This window comes from Brassica oleracea, chromosome C7, assembly GCF_000695525.1.
Source record: "Brassica oleracea var. oleracea cultivar TO1000 chromosome C7, BOL, whole genome shotgun sequence".
NCBI lineage: Eukaryota > Viridiplantae > Streptophyta > Magnoliopsida > Brassicales > Brassicaceae > Brassica > Brassica oleracea.
This window is the reverse complement of record NC_027754.1, coordinates 33,930,115-33,953,300: the sequence shown is the minus strand read 5'-3', so window position 1 is coordinate 33,953,300 and position 23,186 is coordinate 33,930,115. Positions and strand designations below refer to the sequence as shown.

Below are 23,186 nucleotides of genomic sequence, written 5' to 3'. Positions count from 1 at the left end.
TATGAAATTATTTACAATTTGATGACTAATTCATCACCCTTTTTTATATGTTAAATTTTTCATAGAATTTTAAAAATCATTTTATTTTCTTTAAACATGTATAACTAATTTATAATCTTTTATGCCATACTAAGTCATGATATAATATTTCTTCATATTTTACATTAATAACCATTGTTTTTATATATCGTCTGCAATTCTCTAATTACGTCTATTTGTTCAATTTTGTATTTGATATCGAATATTCATCATAAATAGATGGTTTAAAATACCAAAAAAATATTTACTTGGTGAATATAATACATCAAATATTACAAATACATCATTTAGTTAAATAAATAACCATAAACCAAAAATTCATATCCGCGCTGGCGCGCGGATCAAGGTCTATTTGTTCTTAAACTAGGTTTCTTATGTAATATTGCTTTATCTTTAATACATTTCAAGCAGTTTTTGGTATCGGAGATTCTTTGTATATTTACTTTATTTCGTTCTTTGATTTTTCTTTTTGAAAAGGGGATTCTTTGTATAATTACTTTATTTCATTCTTTGATTTTTCTTTTTGAAAAGGACCAACATGTTAATCAAAAAAAAATCAAAATTTTTGTGTGATTATGAGTATAGTTTAGGGAAATTGGATTGCATATATATAGTAACACAAAAAATTAATTTTATAACCATAACAATTTTTTGGCTATGATATTCTTTGTATAATATGTATAAAGACAAAAATTGTCATTCATTCCACTATTTCATCTCACTTTCATTTCTATTGTTAATCTTATTCTTCTGAAACTATTTTTTTTTCCAAAATTTATATTAATAATGCGATCATTTTCTGTTCCATGATCATTTAAAAGTTTTACGAAATTCTTGGAAGTGATATTTTGCATATCGTATAATCATCTGATCCAACAATGTTTCTGATCACGTTTCTTCATATCTTTTGGGTTTACAATTTTACTACTTTTCGATATACGTGGATTAAAAAGCAGAGGACGCGTAAAACTATTGGAGAAGACGAACATTACACATTGTGTTGTACAATTCCATTTGATCGATAACACAGAATAGTACAACACAACATGTATTGTTACATCGTCTCCACCCCTCTTCCTCCTCCTCCAAGCAAAAAATCAAGGTATGTTATGTTTGATTGTATAGCAAAAGAATCCATCGACTATGTTTCGCCGCCATTTATTATTAGGAAATTAATCCAAAACAACGCTTCTTTTGAAGATCCGGTTGGAACAGTCTTCGACGAGTCGCGAAAATGGTGCGTTCAGACAATTGTTAGTTTGTCGAAATTAATGTTATGGAGTTCTATTTGGATCCTAAATAAGCAAAGTTCGCATATTTGCATCTGTGTTTGCCGCAGTTTTGGCCAGCGAAGTTTCTGGTTGGAAGAACAACTCTATGTGATACCTGATAAGACTAGACTATAAGGTATACATATATAGTATAGAACCAAATATATTTACTAGTTTTTTCAATTGAAATATAGCGATGGAATATTCATTTGTGCATATTTGCATGCTACTGAAGTATTGTCTCTATGCTTAGCATGTAATAGATAGCACAATTCTTTGTAAGTTATAACCGTACAGTGGCATAGTCACCCAATATATGAAATCCAACCTTGTATCTAATTAACTCCTCCGTATGACTATACTATAAAGTATGTAGTATAGTATTTCTCTTTCACCAACATGTGTTACTTGTGAGCTTTTTCAGGTTTAGTGTGTGCTGTGATGGTTGTCCTTCTGGAAGTCAATGCGATAGTACAACTTAATCGATGAGACACCCTCACAGAAGCCTCCTCTGGCGTCGCAGCATAGACATGTGCGGTTGTAGCTTTTTCCAACGTCACTTCGGACCTACTCATGCAATGAACTATTTTATACCATTTGCTTTCATCTTACATTAGTTTTATGTATTAACCAATGATGTTTCTTTTATTTTTTCTGACATAATGCTTCGCTCTATCCTGTAAACTTTGTTTCGTGACTGCACCTTTGGGACAAAAGTAAACTTGATTCCTAATACGGTTGTTATATACGTTAACATTTCTAAGCTTTCATATTAACTTTGACCCCCTTCTCCAAATTGGTAAAGCATTGTCAGCATATAAAAAAATAAAAAAAATTATGTGTTTGTGTGGAGTATTCTATATTATGTCGTAACCATATATAGTATAGTTTAGTAATGGGTGAAACTCAACCTCGTAAGTGACTCAATCATTTGTGTGACTATATTATATAGTATGTAGTATAGTATGACAACTTTCGCTTTGGAATGTCAACATCACGCGCACACGTCTGGAAGAATATTTCAGTCAAGTTTGTGTGTAAATTGTCTCATCCGTCCCACATTACTGTAGCATGAGCATACTCTTCATTTTTTTACCTATTATGTATATTTAGCAAATTCACCCTATAGTTTATCAATGTATGGATAAAGAGGTTTACAAGTTCAATGATATTTTAGCAAAAATAAGTTATAGTAGGTACAAAGAGAGCAATTAAAATGAAGTATGCGTATTTAGTTATATTTCATGCCATATAAAAAACAAGAATAAGCAAATATATGTGATTGAAACTGGTCAATCGCTAAGCTATTAACTTTTTTTGTTCTTCCTAACATATTTAATAAATTACATAAAACTAAAAAATGTACATTTATGTTTTTCTAATGCATAATCGTTTGTCACCCATTTAAAGAGATTACATAAAAGTTCAGAATTTTTATGGATTTACAATATCTTAACTGCTGGATTTATTATTGGTCTATTGCAAGTTGGGACAAATGCATCTGAAATTCACTACTTTTATATTTGTATTCGTAAAAAATCACATTTATCTATATTTTTTTATAGTTTTATAATATCTTATATATTAAAATAAAAGTCATGACTTTTTCATGTGTGATTTTTTTAATTTGGATCATCACTTAGAAATCTTATTAAACGTATTTTATTAAGACTAATAATACATAGAATCTTTAAAATACTTAATCATAATATCTTTTGATATCTTTTCATTTTAAATATAAATATACTAGATGATGGTCCGCACACTTGTGCGAACTAATAAACATCAAACTAATTCAAAATTTAAAATAATGTTTAATTTCAATCTAAATTATTTAATTAAGTTCAAATATTAAATTAAACAGAAGATATAATTTATCCTTTTTAGTACAACACATCATAGATAATAGTTTGCTTCTTGCAAAATCTTTTATTTATTATATCAGTAAACCACACATGTAAAAGAATATTATCATAATAACCTCATAAAGTTTTATTAATATTTTAAAATAACTTAAGAGATAAATCTACAAAAGAAACCACAATTACCAATTATCAGAGAAGCCTATGAAATCAAAGCTCTCTTCGTCAAAGTCTTAATTGTATTTATGAATTTTCTTTTTCGGAGTTTATAATGACACTTATTATCTATAATAATTAAATAAATACTTTTACTAAAATTTTATAAACTAAAAGTGATAGATTATATATGTCTAGTAAAAATTGATTTTTTTTTACTTATAATGGCGAAAGATTGTATTCTTTGGACTCATATTTTTTGATTGGTAAGATAATTCGGTGATACGGAAGAGAAAAAAAATTCTTTTTTAAAATGATAAATAAAAACATTAAACTATTTAATATTACCAAAGTAAACATAAGATGAACAAAACTATAAAACTATTGCTATAATTTGATAATACTTGTTAATAATAATTATCCCTGAATATAATGAAAATATTTATTATATAATCATTAAAAGTGTTTAAAAACTTACAATTCAAAAAGTTGTTTATTAAAACTAATGACTCAACCTAAATTATGAAATATGATAAATAAGCTTCTAAAAATAAGAAAAAATGCAAATAAGCAAAATAATATAAAATCATGGAGAACATGACAAGTAACCAAAATTAAAATTACCATCTAAATTATTTAAAAATAAGAAAAATAAATAAAATTACCAATTAAAATTACGAAGAACGTGAAAAATAAATAAATAACCTATATTATGGAGTATATGACAAATAAACAAAACTAAAACATTAAAATATACAAATAAACAAATTACCTAAAATTATGGAAAATATGCCAAATAAGCAATAAATAATGACAAATAAGCAAAATCACATAATATTATGGAAAAGCTGACTCATATTTTTTGATTGGTAAGATAACTCGGGGATACAAAAGATAAAAAAACTTTCTTTTTAAAATGATAAATAAAAACATTAAACTATTTAATATTACTAAAGTAAACATAAGATGAACAAAACTATAAAACTATTGCTATAATTTGATAATACTTGTTAATAATAATTATCCCTGAATATAATGAAAATATTTATTATATAATCATTAAAAGTGTTTAAAAATTTACAATTCAAAAAGTTGTTTATTAAAACTAATGACTCAACCTAAATTATGAAATATGACAAATAAGCTTCTAAAAATAATAAAAAATAACATAAAATCTTGGAGAACATGACAAGTAACCAAAATTAAAATTACCATCTAAATTATTTAAAAATAAGAACATGACAAGTTGTCTCTGTCTCTCTCTTAAATTTCTGGTTCTTTTTGATACGACGAACACATAAATCTCCATCACATAGCTTCAATCACCTCTACATGTACAACCGGCACATCCATCATCATCATTTGTTTCATTGTCACCACCGTATTCTCTCCGTCATCGTGTCCGTAAATTTTATTTTTCTTCTTTCTCGAGAAGTTGAATCGTTTGATTCTCGTATTTGGGAGAGCGCAATGAGACAGATATGATTATCATAGTTGATTTTTGCAGCAGTTAGCGTCTTCGCATTCTCGGTGGGTGACTGAAGGGAAGGTTTCTCTGATTGTGAAATCGATAGTGTCTTGTCTGACGGAAGAGGAGAGGCGGAAACATGAAGTAACATCGGCCAATTCTTCTTCCCAGACGTGTCTTGTTGTTTTCTACCTCTTTGTTACTATATTATTTTATCATGTTCCATTCATTTTGACGATTAATAAAGAGTGTTCTATTTTGTTTAGAAATACACTCCATCCGTTTTGATTTAATTGTCGTTGTAGGGAAAAAAAATCGTTTCAAAATAAGTGTCGTTTTAGAGTTTCAATGCAAAATTTATTAATAAGATTCTCCATTTTATTTTTCTATTGCTTAAAATATGGTTAGGTGTATAGGTAATTGTGTTTTTGTTTTGAAAATATACAAAATCATATGTTTTCTTAATTTGTGTGCATAAAGCTAAAACGACAATTAAAATGAAACGGAGGGAGTAGTTTGTAATTTTCTTATCGTTACTTGTTTTTGAATCTGTAAAATTCGTATTATGATCTATATTGCATAGTTTAATATTATATAATATAATTTAATATTACATAATATTGTGTACGTTTTTATATTTTTATATTTGGGTTTAGGGTTTAGTGATTAAGGTTTAGGGTTTAGTTGTCATCATTAACTTCTTTCATACAATTATAGACATTTCATAATGTCACCAGTATGTACTATGCTATTTATTTCGTTCTATTCTATTTGGGTTTAAGATTTATACTTGGGTTTATTGTTTGTATTTGAGTTTAGGGTTTACTGATTAGGTTTTAGGATTTAGTATTTAGGGGTTGAATGGGTTTGGGATAAAGTTTAATATCTAGATTATAGGGGTTGAGATAGAGTTGATTTCCTATACTACTTAAAAATTATAAATATGTAGTAGTTTACATTTGTGTTTGGGTTTATTAATAATGGTTTATGGTTTAATATTTAAAAGTTGGGGGTGGGTTTAATATTTAGGAGTTATGTGTGGGGTTAGAATTTAATATTACATAATATTATGTACTTTATAGATTTTGATACGTAGGTTTAGAGTTTTATATTTGGGTTAGAGTTTAGTGATTTGGGTTTACGGTTTAGTATTTAGAAAGTGAAAGAGTATGGTTGGGCTCAGTATTAACTTCTTCCATGCAATAATAGACATTTCATAATTTTATCAATATGTACTATGTTATTTCTTTTGTTCCATTATATTTGGGTTTAGAATTTTATATTTGAGTTTAAGGTTTACTGATTTGGGTTTAGGATTTAGTATTTAGGAGTTGTGGTGTGATTGAGAGACGGTTTAGTATCTAAAGATTGAGGTTTAGTTATGTTTAGTATTTAGAGGTTGTAGGACTACATGGTGAATGTGCATGTGATCAATAAATGTCTACGTGGATGATTCAACTTTTTTTTATTTGGAATAGTTTTTAAGTGTTCTTGATCTTATATTCTATTGGCCACGTTATTTTTCTCACACACTTACCAAATACCTGTAAAGAAAAGGGACAAAATCGGATATTTTATGGCATAAATATTAAAAACTACGTTATACCAAAATCAATGACATTTACCTAATTTGTATTGAAAATATAGCTAGTTAGCAAATAAGTCTTGTTTAATAATTTTCTAGCTTTTGGATTCTTTTAAAGTAAATTTGCCGGCCATAATTTCAATTGGTAATTACATTTAACTACTTACACTACTCTCCATTTTATAATGTGCAATTAAAATCACATTTGTAAATGATTAGTTGAGTACCTTTTTCACTGAATAAAATCGCTTTCCGATTCTTTTTCCTTTTGGACTTTATAATTTGTTTTGATTGGTTTGCTTAGCTGGTGTGATGAAGTGAGAGAAAGACAGGTGTGTGATTGTAGTGAGTGTAAACGTGTCTGATGCCTAGGGGAATGACATCGAGATAGATATTGCAAGCTGGGATAAAAGAGTAAATGGAAGTGGGGTCTACCATCTGATCTCTTGCGTGTTCTCTGGAGAATCTATTACTCGGTAAATTCACAAGTGTATCTTTTCTATTGTTGTTGTCAAAATCCATACGTATCTCTCACATGTCTTCCTATCTTTTTAGAATTTAGTTTCTAATTGTATTTTGACTATTATTATCCACATAAGTTGGTTTATATGAGTTTGGATGTATGAGAAGATACTTTGATAACTTCGGTGCAATCCGCAAAATAGAACGATTAGAAAGAATGCAATTTTGTTGTTCGATATTATCATCATGTTGCATTGTCGTCTTAAAATTCTTATTTAAGGATATAAAACACGATAACAAATAGAGATGGCAAAATAGAGATTTTCCTGTGGGCCTGGTCCATAAAGATCCAATACAGAGCGGGATTGGGTACAAATTTTACTGCCCGTTTGTTAGCGGTCGCGCGGGTTATGCCCGAATGGTATTGGACCAAAGCGGGTTGGGCCAAAGCAGGATGCGGGACAATTGGGTGGCCCGCCTGAATTTTCTCATTTCGTCTCTTTGGTAACATCGACAAGAGCTTAGAGCAAACCGGAGATGATGATGGCGATTCTCATTTCCTCCAACCGGTGACCCAAACTCATTTACTTCAGCTGTGTCTCTTCCAGTTCGCTTTCAATCAATGAATCTTCTTTTCTCTTCAAGCTTTGCAATGATGACCAGAACTCGTTTACTTTCTTTGTAACTCATCGAAGGGAAAAAGGTATCTTTTTTTTGAAGTGAGTGTGAGTGGAGACAAGAAATTGTACACAAAACTTGTTTTTATTGTTATTTTTCTAGAAACTTAATCATCGTTCTCGAATGTGAGTTATCTAAACATTCCTTTTATATACACAAAACTTGAATTTACTCAGGGATGCGAAGACTAATCTTTTTTTAAACTTGCATATATATATATCAACAAGATTGTAGTAGGACAAGTTGTTGTTTCTGGAGAGCATCAATGAGTACAGTGTCTTATGCTACAAACGAGAGTCGAGACAATATTTGTAACTTAATGGATTTGATCAACCTGATAACTTATTGATATCTCTTCTTCTTGCTGGTTCACATGATTGGTCAAGATTTGAAGATATGGATCCGCGGACCGACCCGCACTATAGCAAACCGACCCGCATATCCGCTGCTATAGTGCGGGTCGGGATTGGTCATAGGGTTCAGGGCATGGTACCACAGTGGGCGGGACAAATGGGTTGTGGGTGAGTCCAGTTGCCATCTCTAATAACAGGAATAAAATAACATAAAAAATGAAGGTGAATATGATGTATGAAGTGTTTTATGGTAATCTTTATTATTGATTAGTATTTTACTGATTCATTCAATTCAATATAGGTGCACGACATATATTTCCAAGTTAATTGATCTTCTTGGTCAAAATGACTTTCTTTTTTGTTAATGTGGAAGGTGATTTGCATAGATGGAAATCAATTAGTAGTTAAATATCAATTCAGGAAGGAAATTTCCTTTCATACTAAAAAATCATTTTGGTCCGTGTGTTACTTATGTATGAATTTTTTGTTTACAGAGCAAAATATTACCTAGGGATGGGTATTCTGGTATCCATTCGGATTCAGTTCGGATCTATTCAGATTTCGAGTTTTCGGGTTTAAAGATTTCAGCCTCATTCAGGTATTTCTAAATTTCAGTTCAGATTCGGTTTAGATCTTTGCGTGTTCGGTTCGGGTTCGGATAACTCTTTTAAATTATTTTTAAAATTTTAATATTCATTATATGCTTAAAATTTCTCAAAATCTATAAAACAAAATAATATATTACATATAAATTTGTATAATATATGTCAAAATACCTAAAATTAACGTATAAATTGGTTTGATTTGAATATCTAGATAGAAAATCAATAGATATTTCAAGTATTTTGTTGTTTTGAATATATTTTAATTATTCTAGACATTTACTTTTGACTATTTATGTATATTTTCATGTATATTAGACAACTTAAAAGTATCTTATAATTTTTGGATGTTTAAATCTAAAAGTAAGTAATATATTTAGGTATATAAATTTATTTCGGTTATATTCGGGTATCCGAGATATTCCGGTTCGGGTCGGATTCGATTTCGGTTCTTTAGATACCAAAATTTGGAATCCGTTTGGATATTTTATCAATTTTGGTTCGGGTTTGATACTAATTTTTCGGATCGGATTCGGTTCGGTTTTTCGGATCCGAGTTTTTTGTCCAACCCTAATATTACTCTCTGTTCGGGAACGCGCTAGGCGCTAGTCGGGCGGTCGGGTTGGACCTAGCGCCTAAAGAGAAAATCGGGGATTAATCGGAAATTATGCGGAGCGGAATTTTTAGATGGTTTAATATATTATAAAACATGTTAATCTTTAATTGTGTATAACATTAATATATTTTCATGTGTTAAGATTGTATAAAACACACAAATAGAATATATAAACTTAATATAGTGTAATTTTTATCAAAATAATGAATATAAATGATATTTATAAAATTTTAGATCAAATAAACAAATAAAAATATTATTAAAAAAAAAAAATAAATAAATAAATTAGGCGGCCACTTAGGTGGCTAGGCGGTTATTTAGGCGCTAGGCGGTCATTTAGACGGTCTAGGCGGAAAAAATAATATATCCGATTTTTTAAACCGATTTGGCATAAATCGGATCGGAAAAGTGACGCGCAGCGCCTAGACAAAATGAATAGAAAGCGACAGAGAGGAAACAGCCCACATTTACCAACGTGTCAACTCATCTCCAAAAGAGAGGAGAGAGACAGTGTAGTGGACAGCAGAAGATAATGTGATTTAGATATAAAACCCGACACGTGACGACCTGACGCTGCAACATCCCATCTTCCAACGTAAGTTCCACTATACATACGACACGTTTACGCTTCTGCTAATGTTTGATTTCCGGAAAACCACGTGGGTGCGCTAAAAGTCCTGGGGGGCAGAGCCTTCCATGTTTCCACGTGGCTTCAATGCACCTAAGTAAGGGTACTTTCGGTATTACGAAATATTCAGACAGCTTTTTCTGACTGATTTTCTCACCTTTCTCTCTTTAATTGTGTCTTCGTATCATCTTATCATCTCTCTCTCTATCTAAATTCTCTCAGGCTCTTATTTTTTTTGGATTTGTTTACTTTACATAACTAATAAGTGTTCGTTCGAGATTTGTCGGAGAAAATTTCGGTAATAATGTTGAAATTTGTGGGAACTTTTTAAATAAAAAGAGAGGCTGTAAACTTTCTTTTTGGACATTTGAAGAAATAGAATCTTCAAAAAAAAAATTGATATGTGCTTTTTTCCTTGGGATTTGAGTTATCAAGAATCTGTTGAATTTTCATAATACTTCCTTGTAATTTTTCATTATGTCGGAAGCTGAGAAAAGGGAAGACGGGAAGATCTACCGGAATATTCCCCGACCAATCTCCAGAGATCTGTTGCAGAGTTTCGTGTCCAAGAAAAACAAGAACATGTCTGTTGAAGACGGAGAGGTAGAGATTGAGCTAGATTTAGGGCTTTCTCTCAACGGTAGGTTTGGTGTTGACCCACTAGCGAAGACCAGGCTGCTCACGCGTTCATCTTCCATTCCTGATTTCGTGGTCAACGATGGTAGATCGGAGCTGCTGAGTAGGACTTGCTCGTTGCCTGTTGAGACGGAGGAGTGGAGGAAGAGGAAAGAGTTGCAGAGCTTGAGGAGGCTCGAGGCCAAGAGAAAGAGGTCTGAGAAGCAGAGAAACGTGAGAGTGCTTAGGGAGAAACATAAAACTGGAGCTGGAGGAGGAGAAGAGAAGATTGTTGAAGAAGGATCGATCGGATCTTCTGGAAGTGGTTCCTCTGGTTTGTCAGAACCCGACAACACTCCTCCTCCTCCTCCTGTTCAAGGTACCACAATATTTAATTCTATAGTCTCTAGGGTTGAGTTTTGTTTAGTTCTTGATTCTTGATTGATTAGGGTTACCAAATCTTGATTAGATTCTTATTCTTTTAGGGTGCAACTTAGGCATTACCACATTATTGTCAAAACCACATCCTTCTTTGTGTTTCGTCCCATGACCTTCTCAATATGCACAATGTTAGATTATTAGGTATATGATCAAGTGTATCTTATTATGAGTATGGGATTATAAACGAGTATATCTTCTAGGCTTTGCTATCTTGTGTGTTGGTCTTTTCATTTAGAGAGTTTTGTTGAGATATTTACTTGTGTTTGAAGCAAAAACGAACAAGACGATAGAAACAAGCCCATCAAGTGCTGCTCCGGTGGCCAGAAACATCATAGAAGACATGCCATGCGTGTCGACGACAGGAGATGGACCGAATGGGAAAAAAATCGATGGGTTTCTGTATCGGTACAGGAAAGGACAGGAGGTGAGGATCGTGTGTGTGTGCCATGGAAGCTTCCTCTCACCGGCAGAATTCATTAAGCATGCCGGTGGTAGCGACGTGACTCATCCCTTAAAGCACATCGTTGTAAATCCATCTCCCTTCTTGTGACCATTATGGTCTATTTGGGACAGTTTCTCTTTACTAATTTGTTGTATCCATTCGAAACAGTGTTACAAATTGTCAGATCTTGAGGTGTATAAAACAGAAATTTATCGTACTGGCGATTTCAAGTTTTTTTATACATAGAAGAAGTCATCTAAAGTCGTTATTGTTTAGTTGCTAGAAGTTCTAATGGTTGTCGAGTCCCTTTGGGGTATGTTAACGTACCGACTGGTTCAATGGATAATTCCAACCCAAGCATATGGGGTTGAACCAACTGTCAATTGGACCAAGGATGTACCCGACTCGAACACCAGAACTAAGAGCATCACCAATGGTTCATTGGTTTGTATTCATGCATTGAGTGAGATACGAGTACCGACAATGTTCCAAATTCTTACTTGCATTAGTAGAGAATGTCCAGTCAAGTTTAGATTGGGCTATTATAGCTTATTAGGATACAAATTGTCTTCGTAATTATATATGCAAAATATGTTGGTGCATGCATCTTCGTTTTCCATGAGGTTCTACAACCAGTCGAGAAATAAAATCATTGTGCCGTTATAACCAAATGAAACATGTAATAAATCATTACAAACAGACAGAATTCATGTGGCTGCTTGTGGAAATTTATACCTAAGAATTATTTCATCCGTATGTATTCAACTAAGTTATATTCAGACTCGAATTATTGTTTCCCTTTGGTTTTGTTGTTCAAACTTCAAAGAGACTCTCTTTCAACCGAAATTTCAACAAAACTAGCATTTCTGCTTTTGACTAAAATGCTTTAATTTTTATGTACCTATTAATAAACTGAACTGAAAGTTTCAATAGACATTTTTTCTCCTCGAATTATTCAACATATTATCACATACTAGACACATTCATACACAATATAATATGCTCTATATAAATTACAACATATACCAAACTAATCTTATCACACACTAAACATACTCGTACAACTTGTACAAGTAGATATAGAACACAATATTTTTCTATTACATTTCATCAGCTATTCTATATTTTTATGAAACTATATAATATACATCATCTTCAAGCTCTTAGTTTATTTTGATGGTTCAAAAATTATTTATCTAGACTTGGATTTATGCTTTTAGGTTTGAGGTGATTTTTTAGTGGGTTTGATTTAAAATTGATTTATACAAGTATCATAATAAATTATACCATGTGATATTTTATTGAGCATTATTTCTATGCAGCATAAAAGCCATTGGCATAAAAGTATAGTATACAATTTATAAGAAAAGGATGATGAGGACTATTTCTTATCTTTCTGTTATTTGCCATATGATGTAAATAGAACGAGATTTTGACCAAATAACAATGAACTAGTTATTTATTATTATCAGAAACAAAATTTTCATTTATAGTTTAGATATCAGGCTAATTAACCGTCAAAACTATTGGTTGTTTTCCATTTAATATAATTTAAACATCTAGCATAATTACACCACAATATTGCACAACCACTCAGTGTTAAGGTCAAATATACTACTAGAATGATTACTTTCTAGTATACTTTGTTTCTTCCCGCAAAAAAAAAAAAACACCCTTATCTTAAGATTGTGTCCATATTCTTTTTTTTTTTTTCTGAGTAAGTTTATTTGAATATACTAATATGCAGTGAGTAATATGCCTATCAGAGCTCATGTGCTTATCTATATTGGTTTTCCATTCATTTTCAGTGAGTGAGTAAGAACCTGGCAATTGCATTGAGTAAGAACCTGTTAATTTCTTTTTCTATTTTCTTGAGGTCTAGAAGGGTGAGTGTCCGTATTCATTTAGATTAATAACTCTAATCAAAACATGATAACCAGAATATAACAGTAATATTTTTTGGATAGTAATTAAAATTTTAACAATCCAAAACTCTTTTAATTAACTAGTAACTAAAGGATAAATAAGCCCTTTATCAAAAAAAAACCTAAAGGATAAATACAATAATAATAACAATAGAAATAAAATAGAGCGGTCGACATATCTTCCGTTGAATCTTCGTATTCTTCTTCTTCTTCTTCTTCTTCCTGTGTTGTGGAAGGTCGTCTTCCTTATTCAGAGGACCAAAACTAATCAGTCCACAAGAAAGAAAAAGAAAATATATTTTCCCGCAAAATTATTCACCAAGAAAATCTATGTTAGGCAGCGAAAAATCTCCAAAGAGGGTTTCCGTTATCACCTAATCCTCCGTACGTTTCTTCCCATCTCCAGATTTTTTCTAAAAGTTTTCTCCTTTAAGAATCTTCCCTAGTGAAAACGATCAAAGTCTCAAACTTTCATGCGAAGCTTAAGTTTCCATTATCTGGGTTTCTAAGAATCAGGGTTTTAGAGCTTGTTTGTGGAAGATGGGAGAGTTTGAGGTAGATGGAGAAGAGAAGCTGATTGTTGCTGCAGAGTATCTCGTTCAGGAGCTTAGATCCAACAAGAGCCTCACCAGAAACGCTAAGAAGGTTCTGGGGAGTCTCTTGTCAGAGCTATCTCGTGTGGTGATAATCTCCGAAGAGATTGAGCAGAGGCTTAATCTCGTTTGCGAGAAGATCACGGCTCGTGAGGTCGACGAAACCATGATCTGGGACTTGGGTTCGGACGCAGGCAACGAGTTTCTGGGAGCTGTGAATGAGCTGAGAGGTTTGATCGATCGTTTAGACGGAACAACAGAGGAGGAGGTCTCTTTAAGAAAAGCTCACGACGTTCTTCAAACAGCAATGGCGAGGCTCGAGGATGAGTTTAAGCATCTTCTTGTTGAACACGCCGTGGAAGAAGGCTCCATGGCTTCTTTCGGCGCCGCTTCCACTGAGGATTTGGTTCCTGGAAGAAACTCAGAGGACCATATAGTGGTTGATTTGATTAGACCTGAGGTTATATCAGATCTCAAGAACATTGCAGACGCTATGATTGCTTCAGGGTACGACCGCGAGTGTATCCAGGTATGTACAACGGTTAGAAAAGAGGCTCTAGACGAGTTTCTCTATGACCATGAGGTCGAGAAGTTGAGTATTGAAGATGTTTTGAAGATGGATTGGGCTACGTTGAATACAAACATCAAGAAATGGGTTAGGGTTATGAGAAACATCGTCCAGATGTATCTCGTTAGCGAGAAGTCTCTCAACAGTCAGATCTTCGGGGAGCTAAACGAGATCTTTGTCGATACGGTGAAGGCTCCGGTGATGCAGTTGCTCAACTTTGGCGAAGCTGTGTCTATCGGTCCGCGGCAGCCCGAGAAGCTGCTTAGGATTCTCGAGATGTACGAGCTGGTGTCCGAGCTTTTACCTGAGATAGATTCTCTCTTCTCTGATCATCATCTTGGTTTATCGGTTAGAACGGAGTACAGAGAAGTGATGAGGAGGCTAGGCGACTGCGCGAGAGCGACGTTTCTTGAGTTCAAGAGTGCCATTGCTTCTGATGTTTCCTCTCATCCTTTCCCTGGAGGAGCGGTTCACCCGCTTACCAACTATGTTATGAACTACCTCATGGCGTTAACGGACTTTAGCCAAACGCTGGACTCGCTTCTCATGGAGCACGAGGATGGAGAGGATCTCGCAATACCTCCTTCGCCGCCTGATGTTATCAACCAAGTGGAAGAAGAGTTTCCCTACGATTCGCCGGAGAAGTTTGTGGCGATGAAGCGACATTTCTACTCTATAGCTTCGGTTCTTGAAGCTAACCTTCAAGTGAAGTCGAAGCTGTACAGAGACGTCTCTCTGAGACACATCTTTCTCCTCAACAACCTACACTACATGACCAGGAAAGTGCTGAACTCCGAGCTGAAACATATCTTTGGCGATAGATGGAATCGAAAACATACGTGGAAGTTTCAGCAGCAAGCAACGGAGTACGAACGTGCCACCTGGCTCCCTGTCCTTTCTTTCCTCAAAGAAGACGGTTCTGGTTCTGGTTCTGGTTCAGGATCTGGTTCGGGTTCGAGAAACTTGCGTCCTAGGGAGCGGTTTCAAGGGTTTAATTCTGCGTTTGAGGAAGTGTACAAGGCGCAAACAGGTTGGTTGATATCGGACGAGAGGCTGAGAGAAGACGTGAGGACGAAGGCGTCCATGTGGGTGATTCAAGCGTACTGGACGTTTTACAGTAGACACAAGAACAGTGTGAGTGAGAGGTATATTAAGTATATCACTGATGATCTTGAGAAGCTCTTGTTGGATCTCTTTGCTGGTTCTCCTAAATCCTTGAGCAATTCTTACAGAAGGTGATCACTTGTCTAATAGTTTTGGTGTGTTACTAGAATATAGACATGTATGTTTGTATTAAATTTATTTTGACCTTTGTAATCTTTATATTCATCATTTCATGAATATGTGTAATGCAATAAAAGTTTTCTTGTTGTTTAGTTTTAGAATTGCTGTTAGTGAAGTGAAAGTTTGAGAAGTGTTTTTGTTTCTGTTGTTGTTGTTGGTCGGTCAACGAAATAAATAAAAGAGATGATAAGAGTTTGGTGAGTTCTTGACTTGACCATGTCGCAGTTTGCAGAGGTCTCTGTGGTCAACTCCACGACGGATCATGGAATCACACCATACAAGTTGATCATATTTTAACCAATACATCGTTGTCAAAATATAAATTAATTTGGAACTTTATTGCGAAGTTTAAATTGGTCGGTCCAGAATCTTTTATTTTTAAAAATTTATATAGCCAACTGTAATAAAACTATTTCGAAATTTAGGCTATGAACTTACTCACATATGGATAAGATTTTGACCCATTTGTATATAAAAATATTTACAAAAATGCAAATTTTATATTCACAAGTTACTGTTTTAATAATGGTAAGCACTGACATGAAAATTTGACATTTCAATTAGTCTCATTTTCTTATGCTATATGCTCAACTCTCTGAAGAGATTTCTTTGATCTCCAGTTGTCTAAGTTCCAAGACATCTGGTGATCAGAATCAACAGTATTCTTTAATCATCAAAGCTTTCACTGAGAAAACGCAGAAGCTTGAGAGTGACTTCCAAAGGTAAGAGGATGAAGCTGGTAATGGTCGAGTGTTAGTTTGTTCTTTTGAAAAGATTATGTTTCTTGAGTAAACATTTTCTCAAATTGTCTATGCAGCTTGGAGAGGACTTAGACATCATCTTAGAAATCCAAGAACTTCAAAAACTTCTCCGTGATAAAACGTCTCGCCAAGTTTCATAGCCGCCCAAACACCATTACAAGGTCAGCCCCTCAGAGATACGTATTGAAATACAAATGCCGAGCCACTAAACTGTCTTCTTCTGTAGTAATCAGTTTATTTGGGGAAGTAAATATAGGTTTGATTTGATGATGTGTATATTCCATCGAGATTCTTAGAGGAATCAGAAAGATAACCTTAGCACCTAAGTTATTCAGTGTATAAATCTTCGTCACAGGCTCACATAGTCGCATGAATTGGATTATCTTTAAGTTTTTTTTTGTCAACGGATTATCTTTAAGTTACCTCTATGCCCTGTTCGGGAACGCGCTAAGCGCTAGTCGGGCGGTTGGGTTGGGCCTAGCGCCTAAAGAGAAAATCGGGGATTAATCGGAAATTATGCGGAGCGGAATTTCCAGATTGTTTACTATGTTATAAAACATGTTAATATTTAATTGTGTATAACATTAATACATTTTCATGTTTAAAATTGCATAAAACACACAAATATAATATATAAACTTAATATAGTGTAATTTTTATCAAAATTATGAATATAAATGATATTTATAAATAAACAAATAAAAATATTATTAAAAATAAAATTAAAAAAATAATAAAATAATAAAAAAATGGATTAGGCGGCTAGGCAGTCATTTAGGCGGTCTAGGCGGAAAAAAACGGATATCCGATTTTTTAAAACTTGGCATAAATCAGGGCGAAAAAGTGACGTGTAGCGTCTAGGCGGCCGCCTAGTCGCATAGACGGCCGATTTTTAGAACAGAGCCTCTATGTTTATGTAGTAAATATGTTGATATGCCTTGAATAAAACTGTGGTATAACTCGTTGCAACAGTTAGCTGAAGATTTTTTTCTTTACATGCTGCAGTTTGTTAATTTTTATTGGACCCAGATCCGCAAATGTATTATTTTTAGCGTTTCGAACTGGAATACTCTGTCTTATGCTATATTATATTCAAAATTTTAAACTTTCATAAAAATACTTTTGTAGACGTAGATAATTGATGAACTATGTTAAATCTCAATATCGTCTATTTTCGTTTATTCATTTATTCGTCTTTTTTATTCATTTATCTTTGTAGTGCATTTATAGTAAAATATTTTGCTATAGTATAAAATCATATGAGTTATTTAATATAGATTTGTATAGATTCATAGTAAATAAACAGATTTGTTTGCAAATAAATACCAATAAACAATTATTATATATGTATTGTTTGGAATAGTGGCAATTAAAAATAGAGAAAACTAAAAAATGTACAAGAAAAAGGAAAATTATCTTCTCCTAATTGTAAACCTGTAAAAGCAAAGAAATTCACCTTTACTACTTTCTCGTCTCAGTGCTGCTCTATTACAAAAAAAAACAAAGTCATCCCCAAAGTTAATACATCCAACAACAACAACAAAAGAAAAACATAAGAAAAAGAACAAAGAAACCCTAAAAGTCTGAGAATGGAGACTTGCTTGGAGTGCAAGAAACCTACTGAAACGGTGATTGACAAATGTACGGGCGACACAATCTGCACAGAGTGTAGCCTCGTCATCTCTGATCACTACATCGATGACAGCCAGGAATGGAGAACATTCACCAACGACGACAACAGTGACCGAGACCCTAATCGTGTCGGTGGTCCGACCAATACTCTTCTCAAATCCGGAGGTACCGGCACCATCATCGATAAAGGCAGAGAAAACACTTCCTCTGTCTCCAAGACCAACCTATACGAACTGTGCCGGACACAGAATCTCGTCAGGAACACGGAAGACGAACTGATCGAGAAAGCGTGCAGAGAAATCAAAAGGATATCAGAAGGTCTAGGTCTAATAAGCAGTGTCAAATTTAGGGCTTGCGAGATCGTGTCTAAATTCGATGGTGACAACAGCAAGAGATTACGCAGAGAGAAACACTTGAACGCTCTCTGTGCGGCGGCTGTTTCAACGGCTTGTCGTGAGCTGAAACTCTCAAGGACGCTGAAAGAGATCTCCCTGGTGGCTGGTGGTGTGGATTTGAAGGATATAAACAAAGCGAGTAGGATAATAAGGCGTCTTGTTGGTTCGGATCAAGACGAGTTGGCTCCTTCTTCTGCTGCTCCTCAGGTGATTATCAACACTGGAGAACTTGTTAGCCGGTTCTGTTCCAAACTTGACATAAGTGTAAGAGAGACAAAGGCTATTCGAGAAGCGGTTGAAAAAGCTGAGAATTTCGATATCCGGAGAAACCCTAAGACGGTTCTTGCTGCTGTTATATTCATGATTTGTCAGCTATCTCAGACCAGAAAGAGACCTATTCGAGGTGATCAAAATAATTCTTTACTTCAAATAAAAATAGACTAATTAATTAGGTGACTTCCACTGCAAGGTAAGACATTCGATTTTGTGTGTCTTTAATTGTTAAATCTAACTTAACTCATTGTGATGTTTTAAATTTTTTGAAGAAATTGCGGTGGCTGCTGAAGTAGCGGAGAGTACCATCAAGAACTCCGCTAATGATATGTACCCTTACGCCTCGAAGATTATACCATCTTGGTATGCTTCTGAAGAAGACATCAACAAGAGGTTAGGAGGTACCATAGGTTCTTGGGATGCTGCAAGACTTACCGCATAGGCGAAACCTCTACTTGCGCAAGAAGTCTTTGGGATTTATGTTGAAGAAGAAGGTTGTTAAAGTCTTAAACTATTTTCTAAAATGTACTATCTACCTGAAGATAAAATAAAATCTTAATATCTATGTTGGAATAAATTGTTGAATACAAAAAAAAATGTTGAAACGTCCGTTCCCATCAGTGAACTCCCACGCATTAGAATAAAAAAATCTCATATATATTAATCTAAAATAATTTAAGTAAAAATCACTTTTTATTTACATAGCTTGAAGAAGAGACCGCGCCTGATTTTACCAAAATAAATAATCAAACCCTTACAAAAACGCTGGCCAAAATATAGTGTTCCTTAAAACAAAATCTGTTTTTGTAACGCCATTACCGTCAGTGGTTCAAATATATGTTTGTTAGTTCTCCAAAAACTTAAAAATTTATTGGTTATACAATCACTACAATTTTTTTCTTCTGTATTTTGGTTTCATTAGCACGATAATTCATTTATGAAATAATGAAGAAAAAAATAAATAATCAAAAATTAACCAAATTTATGGTTTCAAAAATCCCAGTTTTGAATATATATACCACAACACCGAATGTTACAGTTTTTATTCAATGATGAAATAGTAGCTTCCAACTAAAAGCTCTAGAAACTAAAATCATCTGAAGTCTAATGAAAGTTTAATGTTGCTCGACTTGCTTCAAAAGTTTGACCGAACCCCCAATTCTCTGACGCCACATCAACGAACGTCATGCTCATTCCATCACTGGTTTGGACCAAAAAGGAGAGTCTTTGTCCCACCAAACGCACACCAGTATTCCAGTTTTGTCCCCAGTTCCTCTGCATAGGGATCCATGGACTATTATTCCCTCTAATGGCCACACTAGTTACATCTCCTGCACCTCCAACGTTATACACCAAAACCATGATGAAATAAGGATTCCCCTTGATCTCAAACCTCACACCACCTCTCGTCTGACACTTCACTCGCCGGAACTTCACAGGAACTATCCCTCCGCTGTACTCGGCGATGGAAATGAACATTTTCATCGATAGATCGAAGTGCTTGTTTGGAGGGTTGCACCAACGTGTATTAAGCGGTGGGGAGTAATTGGGTGGGCAGAAATTAGTTGCTGTGACTGTGATGGAGCCGGCGTTTGGTTTGCACCATCGTGAGTTTGCACATACGAGCTCGAAACAAGCGCCGCATGTCTTGCCGTTGTTGAAGAGCGCCGTGCTTAGCGCGGCCGTTTCTAACCCATAACCTTCTTGGAATAGATTTCCGTAACCACATGCTCCTTCTGTCACATCAAAAAATGAAATACATTAGATAGTTTTCACTATAAAACCCCATTGAATTACAAGATTCGATTATGAATGCAAATGATTACATATTTTTGTCAACATGTATTAATAAATAAATAACCATCTACTTTTCCATGGAAACTTTCATATATCACTATATCTACACAAATTTCATGATTCGTACTAATTTCTCTATCGAATAAAAAATTTAAACTAATTAAGACACAAATGTTTTAAAAGAAAAATTAAGACACAAATTGAAAATTTCGGAATATATATACACACATTCATATTTTAAAATCAAATCAAACGAGACAAATGTAGTTTAGCAAATAACTGAATGTTTTTTGCAGTTTATCATAAATCTTATGTAATCAGGGGATGAATAGATCTAAACGTGTTTTAGGAGAAGAAGAATATGCTTGGACATGTCACATGCGACTTCGCATAAACATTTTACTAATTCAACACCTATTTAATTTGAACACAAAATGATATAAACTCATTGGAAATTATATAAAATACTAACGCATGGTTTCCCCGCCGTTAATGTCGCCGTAAAACGTAGCGTGAGCGTCGTCCCACTCAGCGTCAGCCACCGACACAAGAATTGCGAGTAACACCGCAAAGGCCAATGCTAGATTCATGTTTTTGTTTGTTTGTTTGTTTGTTTTCTCAGACTTAATTTACAATCTACTGAAAAAGAAGGATGAGTATTTATAAACGAATATGAAACGTTGGTCTCGAAAATTTAAGGGAACTATGAGAATCCGCGCGCGATATAATGCCTTATTAGCCTTGGGATTGATTCCATTATCTTAGTGTCCAAATTAGGACGTTTGTCATCAGATCTGCAAAGTCAAGGTATTTAGATATTTACATCCATCCTTGCTGAGTTCGAGATATTGGTGTCAACTCTAGATATTGCTAGATAAGATACCAAAAAAAAGGATATTGGTAGATGTGAAAGTTGTTGACTTAAGATTGATCAGTTACAAGTTAACTCTAATCTCACCTAATTATGGAGATTATGATTGATACAGTATTTAAAAGTTATCTAAATATATACTCCCTCCGTTTTTTTAATATAAGTTGTTTTAGAGAAATTTTTATGTTCCAAATTATATAACGTTTTCGGCTTTTTATGTAAAATTTATTAACACTTAATGTTATATGACCAATGATAATATACCTTCTATTTTATTATTGGTTGATTTGTGGTTAGGTAAATAGTTAATGATGTTTTTGTTTATAAAATAAAAAAAATTAATGATTTTTTTTAATCTATGTGCACAGTTCTAAAACGACTTATATTAAAAAACGGAGGGAGTATTACTTGATAAGTTTATGAAACTATTTACAGTGGAAACTTTATAAATTAATATTTGATAAATTAATAAACAAGATAAATCAATAAATTTCTCTAGTCACAAGTTAAGCCGGAGTAAAATATGACATAATTAAATAAGATAATAATATTTTAAAATTCTTAGGTAAATAAATGGTCCCAATAAAATCATAAATTAATTATTATCATATATTAAACGTACACAAAAGTTTTTGTTTTTATCTTTCTTTAAAATAAATTTCATCTCTATTTTTATTTATAATTGTATCCAACTACATATAAAGTGAATTTGTATTCTACAATATGTAATCATCATACATAAAGTACATCAATAATCTAATAAAATGGTTAAAATATATATGTCTATAAACTGTAACCAATATATAATATCATAAATGAAATATTATTTTCAGTTTTCTACACTAATTTTTTTTAAAATATATATATAAAAAGAAATTACTTTTAAATTAATAACTCTATAAATTAATATATTCTTAAAGTTTCAACATTATTAATTTATAGAATTTTTACTATAGATCAAAAGATGTAAAGTTGCGGCATAACTTATAAGGTTTAAGAAATTGAGTTCTTTTTTAGTTTTTATTTTCTACAACTAATAAAAATAAATATCTCCTTTTTATTATTTGAGGAACACTTTTAATAATTAACTTACCTTAATGTATGATTAACATAAATGACATTGTTGATGTGACAGCTTCATAGTTCTTCTTAGCCCACTTATTAAAATAAATATAACTTACTAGAGTATTTACAATGGAATGTCATTGGATATATTTGTTACCTCATGGATTGTTACATGTAAACAAAGAAATATAAATCGGTTAATTTTGGCATACCAAACAAAATTTAAATATAAACCGGACTGTTACGTTATTTGTTTTGCTGTTATATATCGCTTATATACTCTTTAAATATGATTAAAAGTATCATTAAGTTATATATGACTTTTATCTGATTCATAACTTCTAATATATACAGCGTTAAATACCGACATAATATATGTGTTATATATATCCACTTCTATATATCTAAATTAACCATACAATATGCCAAACGTATTATATATGAAAGTAGGGGTATTCAATCCGGATATCGGTTCGGTTTTTTTCGGTTTTCGGTATTTCGGTTAGTAAAATATAACTACCATTCTAAATTCATATTTACTTCGGTTCGGTTTGGTTTATATACCTTCGGTTTTCGGTTTATTCGGTTTTATACCAAAAAACATAATTATTTAGTTTGAGATCATATTATATGAATTTTAGAGTCATATTGTCAACACAGTCATTTATTAAAAATATATTACATGTTCAAATAAATGAACAAACAAAGTAAAAATGCTTCTACCATCAAATAAAATAATCAAATCTATAACTAAAATCAAAGCTTCAAATTTTGAAAATAAAAATATGAAACAAAACAGAAACA

General features: G+C 32.9%; 4 protein-coding genes across 4 annotated transcripts; 3 read left to right on the top strand and 1 right to left on the bottom strand.

Moving 5' to 3' along the window:
* Positions 1 to 9,896: 9,896 nt before the first annotated feature.
* On the top strand, positions 9,897 to 11,459 carry LOC106301818 (ninja-family protein AFP3-like). Its single transcript, XM_013738300.1, has 2 exons — positions 9,897 to 10,714; positions 11,046 to 11,459. The coding sequence occupies exons 1-2, from the start codon at positions 10,198 to 10,200 to the stop codon at positions 11,324 to 11,326; spliced, it is 798 nt and encodes a 265-aa protein (XP_013593754.1). The 5' UTR covers positions 9,897 to 10,197; the 3' UTR covers positions 11,327 to 11,459.
* Positions 11,460 to 13,303: 1,844 nt separating this feature from the next.
* LOC106307024 (exocyst complex component EXO70B1-like) lies at positions 13,304 to 15,686 on the top strand. Its single transcript, XM_013743853.1, has one exon. The coding sequence runs from the start codon at positions 13,684 to 13,686 to the stop codon at positions 15,541 to 15,543; it is 1,860 nt and encodes a 619-aa protein (XP_013599307.1). The 5' UTR covers positions 13,304 to 13,683; the 3' UTR covers positions 15,544 to 15,686.
* A 2,168-nt stretch (positions 15,687 to 17,854) lies between these two features.
* Positions 17,855 to 19,131, top strand: LOC106304874 (transcription initiation factor IIB-2). Its single transcript, XM_013741265.1, has 2 exons — positions 17,855 to 18,779; positions 18,922 to 19,131. The coding sequence occupies exons 1-2, from the start codon at positions 17,939 to 17,941 to the stop codon at positions 19,089 to 19,091; spliced, it is 1,011 nt and encodes a 336-aa protein (XP_013596719.1). The 5' UTR covers positions 17,855 to 17,938; the 3' UTR covers positions 19,092 to 19,131.
* A 522-nt stretch (positions 19,132 to 19,653) lies between these two features.
* On the bottom strand, positions 19,654 to 21,103 carry LOC106305170 (expansin-A23-like). The gene is made up of 2 exons (XM_013741537.1): positions 20,919 to 21,103; positions 19,654 to 20,385 (listed from the first exon to the last, which is right to left on the bottom strand). The coding sequence occupies exons 1-2, from the start codon at positions 21,034 to 21,036 to the stop codon at positions 19,754 to 19,756; spliced, it is 750 nt and encodes a 249-aa protein (XP_013596991.1). The 5' UTR covers positions 21,037 to 21,103; the 3' UTR covers positions 19,654 to 19,753.
* Positions 21,104 to 23,186: the final 2,083 nt, after the last annotated feature.

Coding starts and splice junctions, on each gene's coding strand:
- LOC106305170 (XM_013741537.1), bottom strand. CDS start 21,036: ATGAATCTAGCATTGGCCTTTGCGGTGTTACTCGCAATTCTTGTGTCG. Junction 20,386..20,918: donor TAACGGCGGGGAAACCATGC/GTTAGTATTTTA, acceptor TTGATGTGACAG/AAGGAGCATGTGGTTACGGA.
- LOC106307024 (XM_013743853.1), top strand. CDS start 13,684: ATGGGAGAGTTTGAGGTAGATGGAGAAGAGAAGCTGATTGTTGCTGCA.
- LOC106304874 (XM_013741265.1), top strand. CDS start 17,939: ATGGAGACTTGCTTGGAGTGCAAGAAACCTACTGAAACGGTGATTGAC. Junction 18,780..18,921: donor CAGAAAGAGACCTATTCGAG/GTGATCAAAATA, acceptor AATTTTTTGAAG/AAATTGCGGTGGCTGCTGAA.
- LOC106301818 (XM_013738300.1), top strand. CDS start 10,198: ATGTCGGAAGCTGAGAAAAGGGAAGACGGGAAGATCTACCGGAATATT. Junction 10,715..11,045: donor TCCTCCTCCTCCTGTTCAAG/GTACCACAATAT, acceptor TTGTGTTTGAAG/CAAAAACGAACAAGACGATA.